The sequence below is a fragment of the Anomaloglossus baeobatrachus genome, chromosome 3 (genome assembly GCF_048569485.1).
Source record: "Anomaloglossus baeobatrachus isolate aAnoBae1 chromosome 3, aAnoBae1.hap1, whole genome shotgun sequence".
Classification (NCBI taxonomy): Eukaryota; Metazoa; Chordata; class Amphibia; order Anura; family Aromobatidae; genus Anomaloglossus; species Anomaloglossus baeobatrachus.
The window spans coordinates 356,415,234-356,426,884 of NC_134355.1; the positions used below are offsets into that span (position 1 = coordinate 356,415,234).

At 39.0% G+C, this 11,651-nt stretch overlaps 1 protein-coding gene across 1 annotated transcript; it reads left to right on the forward strand.

Moving 5' to 3' along the window:
- Positions 1 to 3,821: 3,821 nt before the first annotated feature.
- LOC142297236 (uncharacterized) lies at positions 3,822 to 5,260 on the forward strand. The gene is made up of 4 exons (XM_075341493.1): positions 3,822 to 3,872; positions 4,019 to 4,160; positions 4,255 to 4,405; positions 4,540 to 5,260. The coding sequence occupies exons 1-4, from the start codon at positions 3,822 to 3,824 to the stop codon at positions 5,258 to 5,260; spliced, it is 1,065 nt and encodes a 354-aa protein (XP_075197608.1).
- Positions 5,261 to 11,651: the final 6,391 nt, after the last annotated feature.

Here is an 11,651-nt window from a genome sequence, read left to right on the forward strand (position 1 = left end):
GATCTCACATTTTAGAAGGGACCACAGGTTCTCTATGAAGTTCAGATTAGGTGAACAAGGGGGCCATGTCATTATTTTTTCATCTTTTAGACCTTTACTGGCCAGCCACACTGTGGAGTAGTTGGATGCATGTTATGGAGCATTGTCCTGCATGAAAATCATGTTTTTCTTGAACAATACTGACTTCTTCCTGTACCACTGCTTGAAGAAGTTGTCTTCCAGAAACTGGCAGTAGGTCTGGGAGTTGAGCTTCACTCCATCCTCAACCCAAAAAGGTCCAACAAGTTCATCTTTGATGATACCAGCCCATACCAGTATCCCACCTCCACCTTGCTGGCGTCTGAGTCAGAGCGGAGCTCTCTTTACTGATCCAGCCTTTGGCCTATCCATCTGGCCCATCGAGAGTCACTCTCATTTCATTCACCTTTGAAAAATCAGTCTTAAGATATTTATTGGCCCAGTCTTGACGTTTTATCTTATGTTTCTTGTTCAAAGGTGGTTGTGTTTCAGCCTTCCTTACCTTGGCCATGTCCCTAAGTATGGCACATCTTGTGCTTTTTGATACTCCAGTAACGTTGCAGCCCTGAAATATGGCCAAACTGGTGGCAAATGGCATCTTGGCAGCTTCGCTCTTGGTTTTCCTCAATTCATGGGCAGTTATTTTTCGCCTTTTTTGCCCAACACGTTTCTTGCGACTCTGTTGGCTATTTGCCATGAAACATTTGATTGTTCGGTCATCACGCTTCAAATGTTTGGCAATTTCAAGACTGCTGCATCCTTCTGCAAGATATCTCACAATTTTGGACTTTTCAGAGCCCGTCAAATCTCTCTTCTGACCCATTTTGCCAAAGGAAAGGAAGTTGCCTAATAATTAAGCAAACCTTATATAGGGTGTTGATGTGATTACACCACACACCTCCTCATAACAGAGATACACATCACCTGATTTACTTAATTGGTAGTTGGCTCTTAAGCCTATACAGCTTGGAGTAGGACAGCATGTATAAAAAGTATCATGTGATCAAAATACTCATTTGCCTAATAATTCTGCACACAGTTACACTTCAAACGGATGACATCCTAGTGCAGTCCGATGTTTTACATGAACCCATATACTTGTATGGGTGCGAGTGAGCATAGACTCGCAGACAATCACAGTATATTGCAATTTGTTTTCTCAGTCTGATTAGGGCTGCCAGTATTTAAGAGTGACAGTGCCAGTATGGAGGTGCGGGCTGTCCTGCACTCCCCAAATGGCATTGTCAGTGTTAAAGGGCGGGGCCATGTCCCACACCCCTCCAGCACTTCAACACTGACAATGCCATTTGGGGAGAGCAGTGATCACAACCTGCAATCTGCTGTCAGTATGGGATGTCTCAACAGCTCCTCCTGGCAGAGCACACAGCTCTGACAGGAGGAGCTGCTGGAGACCGAGGTCAGTACATGTTGCGGCGAGTAGTGATTACAGGCTGCCATCTGTTGTCAGCCTGGGGTGTCTCAGCAGCTCCTCCAGGCAGAGCACACAGCTCTGCTAGTAGGAGCTGCCAGGGACTGAGGTCAGAACATGCTGCAGCGAGTGGTGGTTACAGCCTGCCATCTGATGTCAGCCTGGGGTGTGGGTAGGGAAGAAGAAGAGAGGCAGAGGGACCAGTGTGATAGCCGCGGTGTGATTGGTGAGTATGAAGCGCTTGGAGAGAGACTCTGGCAATGTAATGTGCACAAAATGGCGGCGGCCAATCACAGTAATGCCATAGCCAAGATGGCTGCGGCATTACCATGATTGGTTAAGAAGCCCAACATGTTTAGTGGCTGCAAACCAGGCATAAAACATTCTGGGTGGGACATCTGAATATAGCGAGGCAAACACACCATTACTCGCTGTATAACGAATTTCCCGAATACCGCACTAGTCTGCGAATAGTAGCGAATACGTTCGCTCATCACTAAATATAGATCTTACCTCAGATTTAAGAATTTTGATAATGACTGATCAATTCTGGCAGGGAAAGGAGCAGATTTCTCTAAAATACATTACAAAGTTACTTATTTTTATATATACTATTGATTTAGGAAATAAAAATTAAAACAACGGTTACACTTTAACTTTTCAGATTTCCTCATAATAAAAGAATTTAAAAAACACACAGTGCCTGCTCTGAGAGGATTCACAAGGAGTCACAGTGTGACTGCAGACTTGTCATTCTAGAAGTGGCAACACCTTTATGGATATAAAAAAATATGGCAGCTTTGTTTCAGAAGCAGCGCCACCTCTGACCGGAGTTTCTGCCTGGTATTGCAGCTTATCTCACTTCACATCAATGTGGCTAAGTTGCAATAACAGACAAAAACGATGGTCAGGGATGTAGCTGTTTTTACAATAAAGCAGCCCTGTTCTTGAAATCCTAAAGAACTCCTTTGCGTTAAGTTAACATAATGCTTTTGTTATATTAGCTGATGTAACGCTAATAATAAGAACTAAAAAAATGATCTTTTGCTTCTGCCAAGCCTATTCAGTTCAGATTATTGACTTTACTATTGAAAATGCATTGGTATTTATTTATTAATAATACAGTAATACCAGCATAACTACTTTTATGTGCGGCAGCTAAAGGATAGATGGTGTTATTTATCACTGCGCACAAAGGAGAACTGACATAATGGAGCTTAAAAGCAGATATACGCCACCTTGATCCTTTCTCACTAAAAAGGAAATAAAATGTGGGCTCCCAACCTTAGGGCCCCTTGGTTTCACCTCTGTCTATATCACACGTTTGCATTCTCATATTTATTTTTACCATTGTTCTATGTCTATTTAACTACTGATTAGAAAGAGAATTTGAAATAAAGAAGAAAGCCCTCACCTTAAAAGCGAGAGGATTGTGTATTTCAGTGTTATCTTGTGTTGTTTTGTTCTCTGTGGCATGCTTACATCACCTTGGCTTTACTGAGCATTGTACTAGATCAATAACCCTCTGAACTATTTGATTCACATAGTGCCTACGGTATTTTTCATTCATCTTTAGTCCTGACAGTGGAATACAAGATATGCCACTTTTTTCCTTTCCTTTGCTCGGCACAGAAGCAGAGCTGTGAGGGCATAGGCAATCAGCATATATATTTAAATATATAGTAAATATTTTAATATTTTTCCCAGCAGACTATATCCGGCACATTTTATGAAGAAAACTATAACTCTCCTGCCTGTCGATCATTGGCTTAGCGAACAACAAACCAAGCTTTGTTATAATAAAAATAAGTTAGTCGATAGTCAACACTAAGATATTTGGCTGATAATCATCCAACAAAAGGCATACACTTAGGCTATGTTCACACTTTGCGTTTTCACCTGCGTTTCCGCTGCTTTTAGAGTCAGTTTTGAACTGCAGCGTTTTTGTGCCCAAATGCATGCGTTTTGATTTTCCATTAAAGTCAATGAGAAATCTTGAATTCTTGTACACACTTTGCGTTTACAAACGCATGTCAAAATTTGCATAAGTTTGGTCAAAAACCATGCGTTCAGAAAAGGACCCTGTCAATTGTTTTTGCCTTTTTAGTTACGTTTTCATCACATTGAAGTCAATGAGAAACGTACTAAATGAACTTTTGTCAAAATTTCATCCGTCTCATATGCGTTTCATAGTCATATGAATTGCGTTTTGAAAATCATGAACACAACTATGTAAATTCACCAATGACCACCCAAATAGTTAATTTTGCGTCACATCCGCTTAACAATAAATTGATCCATGTGCAAACAAGTTTGCTGCACAGATCAGAAACATTGTGTGGTTGCTCCATCAAAGCAGACTATAATATACAACATGACTTGGTATAAGCGCTTGAGATTGGATGTCTCCAAACTTATTAGTCTGGTAAGTTGTTTTATTTATTTATGATATTAAATGTGTAATCTCCTAAAATTGGAAGATTTTGATAATATACACGATATTATATTTATTTTTAAAATATCAAATAGAATAATATTATATTTATTTTTAAATTTTTTCGCTAACTTAAGGTTGAATCAATGCCATGTTTATGGGATCCCACGTCGCCTGAGTACATGCAAAAAAACAAACGTGACGAAAGCTGGTTATTGATCTGTCAAGAATTATATCCCCAATGGCATGAGGCAAATAAAAGCCTCCAAACTAAGATTGGTATGTGTTTAATTGCAATTTGAATCCTAATCTTCATTAAATATGTTACATTTTAGAAAAAAAGTTTTAAATTAAATTTTCTTTAAATACATAGAAAATGATGTACGGAAGCGATGGAGATCAGTCCGTGACAGATTCAATAAAATCAGATTTGAACCTGGTAAAAGTGGATCCTCGCCAGTTAAACCAAATTTTATTTATTATAATGATTTGAAATTCTTAAGTTCTGGCCGCGTTTTAAGACCGTAAGTGTTAATTTTTTTCAAAATTTTATATATATTAAATGAAGAACAAAAACAAAAATTATGAAAATACATTTTTTAGTAAAATGCACTAATTTAAAAAAAATATTATTTTTATTTTTTAATACAAAATAAAGGACCGACGGAAATATCGCTCCGAAAAAGAACATGGATAGATCACAAGATAATATCAATCCTGCACAAATACAACCAGCCATTGAGGAAGAAATTAATACCGAACAAACACATCTGGAGTCTGATGTTGAAACCAGATCATTGGAACCATCTGTTTCCAATACAAATCAAGATCCCCAACCTGTGAGTTATCAGAAAGCAAAAGGAAAAAAAAAAAATATTCCAAGCAATAAAGAAATAAACCAAGATCAATTAACAAATCAAACTATTGAAATATTAAAATCAGCAACCCAAGATGATGAGTTTGACAATTTTGCCATTAGTGTCGCTTTTCGTTTAAGAAAATTACCTGAAAAAAAAAAAACCTCTGCATGTATGACTGCTATCTGTGGTTTATTGGCCTGTTTTGAGGATGAAGGTAAATTTCCAACAGGTGGTGAAATAGTTCATCTTTGTGAAAAAACATTTGAACAGAAAAACAACCCATTAGTTCTAACTCAGTCACAACCACATTTCCAAACAAACAAACAAAGAGTTGGTTTGTATTCTGAATGTCCGGATACATATTCTGCCCAAAATATACAACCTTATAACCCTATGAAACAAAGCAAAGAATATTCTCAATCTATTAGTGAGAATTATCACACAACTAATATTGTGAGAAATAGACCAAACGAACAAATGTCTGGTTTTTACACAAATGAATTATTTTCACAGCCATGATTTAGTCATTTTTGTTTTTATTTTTTTGCAAAAAGGTTTTTTTCTCAAAACAAAAATTAAAAAAAAAAAATTGCATGTGCAAAATGTAAATTTAATTATGATGTTAAAGCATTTTCATTTGAATTAAAGATAGGATGATTTTGGTTTAGTATTTTGCAAACAAAAATACATAAACCATACTTATTATTAATACAACAATGGAAAAAAAGTATACTCTTTGTTGGCTTTGCTTTTTCGTGCATTTGTTTGATGATATTGAAAAAATAAATGTCATCCCTTTAAACCAAAAAACTTTTGAAACATTTAATTGTTATTTTGCGGTTCAGCACCAACTGCACGGTATTGCCAAGTTAAGGCACCAACATCACTCATGAAATAATCTGTGAATTGATCTCTCACTGATACTCCTAAATTATTTAATCGACCAGATATTGAAGGACAAGGATGAAAGTTTAATGGTATTTCTTCCTCGTTAATTTCAAATCTGTATTTTCGCAAAAAATTATGTAGAACACAACAACTTTTAATAACAAAATCAACTGTTGATACATTTAATTGGATTGGGGTATGTAGAATTCGCCATTGGCTACTCATTATTCCAAATGTGCATTCTACATATCTCCTTGCCCGGCTCAATCTGTAATTGAATATGCGGCGGGGAACATCTAATCCTCGTCTTGGAAATGGACGTAGGAGATTTGGTAAAAGTGGAAAAGCTTCATCTGCCACAAAAACATAAGGGAAAGTAATTTCTGAGCCTGGTATTGGTGCAGGGGCAGGTATGATTTCAGAGTTATAAATTAATTGTATTCCGATTTGCGAATTTCGCAGTACACGTGAATCACCTGTACTTCCATGGGCACCCACATCAATTGCTATAAAATTATATTTTGAATCAGCAACTGCCATTAAATTTATCGAAAAAAATTTTTTATAATTAAAAAAATTAGAGCCAGAACGTGGAGGCTGCTGGATTCTGATGTGCTTGCCATCAATTGCTCCAATACAATTTGGAAAATTTGCTATATTAGAAAAATCATCAGCAATCTGGATTAAACTTTCTTCTGTAGGGGTAGGCATTACAATAGGTTGTAGGGTTTCCCATATTGCTTGACATGTTTCTTTAATTATTCCAGAAATTGTGCTTTTGCCAAGTCGGAATTGTAAATGTAGTGAAGAGAAATTTTCACCTGTAGCCAGGAATCTGTAATGTCAAATAATAATATTTTATTTTTTGCGAGATAAATATGTGATTTAATATTGTTATCAAATCAAATTTTTAGCAAAAATATATACCTCAAAGTAACAAGAAGTCTCTGTTCTGCAGATATTGCTTGACGCATATATGTGTCAGCGTGGGTAATTTTCGGTCTTAATAATGTCAGTAATTCATCAAAACCTTGTTGAGGGAGCCGGCAAAATGCTATGAATTTGTCATCAAATCTGAGTATAATAAGGTATATGAAATATTAATTAATTTTACTGTTCTAATTATGTTAAAAATTTAAGAGTAAAAAAAAAAAAAAATATTAAAAAAAATAAAAAAAAAAATGAAAATATACTTTCGTAAATCCGCATATAAGAGAGCAAAATGCCCTTTGACATCACGATCCTGTAACAGGGGATGTACCCACATTCCTCTTGTCGTCTGCTGCTGTTGGTACTAAAATAAATATATTATGGGTTATATTTTAGAATTTAGGTAAAAATTATTTTAATAAATTAAAACAAATACCTGTAGGCTTCGTCTACGATTTAATAGCATCAAAATTAGTAATAAGCGATGCCTTTGCGACCTCCTTAAACGAAAATTCTGTAAAGTATTTGGCATATTCCAAACGAAGTAAAATAGCAGAGAAGCAGACTTTATGATCAAAGTCGGAAATGACATCAGTAGATCTCTATTTTGGCTTTTTTTTATTCTAAATAGACCCAAAACAACAATCAACTTTATTGCCAATAGTTAAGATGTGACAAACGCAGCAAGATTTTAGGTTCGGAAACGCAGGATAGTACATATATAAACGCTTGGTAAACGTAAGTTCTGAGCTTCGGAAACGTTAGGCAAACTGATGCGTTTAGGATGCATGTTGTGGCAAAAAGCCAAAAAGGCAAAAACATTATTGTTCTAAAACTTACGTTTTGAAACGCAAGTAGGACGACGCAAAGTGCGCACATAGCCTTATTGCTGTCTTACCTGAAGGGAAGATAGGTATTTGGCTGCGTAAGATCTAAGATTTGGCCGGGTGTGTAGTTAGACACAGTACAATGATCACAGGAATAGATGCAGTTAGCATTTAATAACCGCGCAGCTGGGAAAACAGTAAACTGATCCACTGATCTGCGATGGCACAAAGTCACGTTTCACTTTTCATATTAGATTCAATGACTGTTCCTCATAGAGTAATAGACATATCGTTCGGTGCCCTTATGTTTTAACTTAGGATTTTGAACTTAGAAAGTATTTTAAAAACAGGAAAGGGAACCACATATTCCCAATGTGAATTAAAATACAATTGTTTTTGGGGTTTTTTGTTTGTTTTTTTGTATTTTTTATGTGCGATTTTACTGTATTGGCTCCATAACCACTCTGCACCCATCTTAAGAATTCTAAAAGACCATCCACGAATTAGTCATTTTCATTCTTCCTGCAAGTTCAACATGGACTATATAAACCAGTATGCCCTGGATGGACTTGTATTGTGGGAAGGCACATTTAGGGGAGCATCAGTATGACATACTGTACCTCACAATTTTTGAAAAATACAAAGAGGGACAAATTATGCAATACTCATAAACCACCATGGAAAATTTTGACCACGCTCCTAGCTACACCCAAAGCCACACCCATTTGCCATTTCTTTCTACCATGGCAGTAAAAGATGTGAGAGGGGTGGTGGCCATGATGGACAGTGGTACTTGGTGGCTAGATGGGAGGCCAGCAAATCTCTTACCTTCTGGCTCACATTTTGCTATTCCAGAAGTGGTGTAACTTCATCTGCGCATCCTGCTCATCTTTAGTTGGTACCTGTGGATTTCATTTATTCATTCTTTCATTCATAGTTGTAGCAGTCAGAACGTTCTCATTTTTATGTAGCCTCACCATATGACATCTGGCTTTTTTGTGTTTGTGAGGCCTTGTTGACATGTTGCATAAATCCTGTGTGTTTTGCTTTCTGAAGCTGTCCGCACAAAACTACACAATAACAATCTTCTCTGATTATTGCATTCTTGCTGCATTTTTTATGCCTTTTTCCCATTATTTCATGCGTTTTTGGTGCAGATGTGAAGTTGCATTTTTAAGTGCTTTTATAGCACAGAAAAGCTTTTAGGGTATGTGCGCACGTTGCTTTTTACCTGCTTTTTACCTGCTTTTTTGCTGCTTTTTCTTCTGCGCTGTTTAATGCCAAAATGGTTGTGTTCTTCTATTCAAGCAAAGTCTATGGGAATTTGGGTTTCTTGTTCACACTATGTTGTTCAAAATGCTGCCTTTTTGTGGCAGAACTTTGGTCAAAAACTCAGCTTTGCAGTGCAAAACCCAAATGGCAAAAACAATTGACATGTTGCTTCTTTGAAAAGCTGAGTTTTTGACCAAAGTTCTGCCACAAAAAGGCAGCATTTTGAACAACATAGTGTGAACAAGAAACCCAAATTCCCATAGACTTTGCTTGAATAGAAGAACACATCCATTTTGGCATTAAACAGCGCAGAAGAAAAAGCAGCAAAAAAGCAGGTAAAAAGCAGGTAAAAAGCAACGTGCGCACATACCCTTATTCTGCACTTAAGGCCTCTGTTCCACTTGTGCATAGCTTCCGGTGTGAAAGCATCACAAGCAACACGCTAATGACTCTCGGCTCCTGCTCTTTTGTGAGTTTGAGCTGAGGGTCATGCGACTGTGATCCGATGTTGCGATTGGATCACAGCTGCGGAGAAGAGGGAGGGAACGCCTCTGCATACATCACACTGCAGTCAGATTAAAGACTTGTATAGGGGTGTGTGAGCTGAGACTCACTGCTGCAATTCATTTCTCATGCATGGCATGAGAAATCAATCGCAGATGGACACTGCCTCATAGTTTTGATCTGGTAGGAGTGAATCCGATGTTTTATCAGATTGCAGTCGTCTGTGCAAAATGCAAATGAAACTGAGGCCTAAAAAAATAACTTAAGTCATTTTACATGTGTTTCTTTAAGGCTCCAAACAGAAGTCTCTAAAGAAAAAAAACACCAAGACCGCACACTACATCCACCTCTTTAGATGCACATTGGGCAAAGTTTTCATGAAATCACATCAGGTTTGCTTGGACAGATAAACGCAGTAGAATTTCTGTGCAAAAAAAAGTGTAGCGCCCCTGACCTGGTCAGGCACCACTGTGTACTGCACCCATGCTGGGTCAGTACCTTCAGGTAAATACAAAGGCTGAAATAGGGTGTGTACGCACAGACACATGGTAACCAGGTCTCACACACACCTTAGAGGGGACCCTTGGGCAGACCTAAGAGGGGGTGTGGCATCTACATCTCAGCTAGTGGTGGTGGAGAGGCTGGAAACTAGGTGGCAGTGGCAGTCAGGAATGAGTATTAGAGGAGGACACATGTCAGTCTGAATTGGATAGCGGGCACGCAGACACGCTAGTCAGACCCTGCCGATGTAGTGGCTGTTGGTGGGGGGAGAACGGTCACCAGGAGTTGGACAGAAAGACGCTGAGGAAATCAGTTGGTCTGGAGGACACTGAGGGAACCAGCTGGTCATGTACGGAGACCTCTGGTGGCTAGGCACGCCATGGAAACAGGTTCCCCAAGTAGGCTCAAGTTTAACTACCTACTAAACCTGCCGGTGGGGTGGACAACAAGTCCCACACCAACCAACACAGAGTCCAAGCATCAGCAGCAACGCAGGGGCCCATAAGGAGGATTGAGCCTGAAGCTATCCACCTTGGTCCACGCTGCCAGCAAAAGGGCCACAAAAAGGGGAGAAAAGGCAGCTGTGACTTCCTTGGATGAGTCCCACAGTACTTTAAGTCAGGGGCAGTCCGAAACAAAAAGTGCTATGAAGGCGAGCCAGCAGTCACCCCTATACCAGCCTGAAGGATACCTGGTTCTCTCTGGTCTATCACAGTATTGCCCGGGTTACCTCACAGAGAATAACTGAAAGTGAGTAAAAGCCATGAAAGACATTCTGGACTCTGTCCGAATTATTCTGCGACCTGTGGTTCCACACACATACACCCGAGCCCCTGGGGCCAACCTCACTCTCGGGAGGCCATACCACCAGACTGCAGACACCATCAGCCCCAGACGCTCACTAAACTGCAGTGGTGGTCACTACCATGACCACAAACCGAGAGTGGCGTCACGACTCCTATGAAAGTGAACCTGACTTACCTGTTGCCAGAAGATTCTCAACTCGTGAAGTCCCTGCGGTGTCCCTGGAGGTGGAGCGGTGTCCCTGAGGTGACCGCTGCAGCGGCCCAGCCATGGGCTTCACAAAAGCAGCAGATAAAATACAACATTTACACTAAAAGGAACATGGCCTAAATATCCAAACAAAATGGATGTAAATTCATGGAGCTCATCGGAGGCCAAAAATTGATACAAGTCTATAAGATCCTCATTGTGGCCTCATTCTGGCGCTCATAGAGTTGCATTGAGCCCTTGTGATGTAACTTCTGCCTTTGAAACAGACAGAATTTACGAGCAGATGTCACTACATAACCGAAGCAATGCCCAAAAAGGATGAAAACGTCAGAGGGTGGGTGTAACATTTCAGGCAGAGTACTTAGATTTAAAGTATCACGCAAAAAAAACTTGGAGTGGTGCTTTTAGTATATAACATCAAAATCTTGCAAAAAAAATATAGGAAGCATTGCAATCAAAGCAACAAGCAGCATGAAAACATTGTTTAGAAAGAAGAGACATTGACATTCTAACAACGGAGATTTGTCTGTTTTGCCAATCCACCCATTTGGACTGGGACGGGAAAAATTCTGCAAAAGAGTCCCTTATTTAATTGATTGCTACTGTACTTCTTGGCCCTGAAACTAGGATGCCTTCCATTGGTGAATATATTGTCTGGTTCTAAATAAACATTAGGGGCTCTTTGTACAGAAGGAAGTTATGTAGAACAACACAAACCTTTATGACACCATTTACCGTCTCAGTTTGAAGCTGAATTGTTCTAGAGAAAATCCGCTATTTTGCAGCCACTATCCCAAATAAACACTCCTCCATGCATCTCACTTTTGCCAACCTGTAGTTGTAAATACGCCTGCTGTAGTTTAGTATACCATTTGAGTAGGACTTTAGAAGGTTGGCACACATCCGAAAAGCCTCATCCACAATCATAACATATGGCATTGGCTGCCCATTTTAACCAGGAAACCACTTTGTTG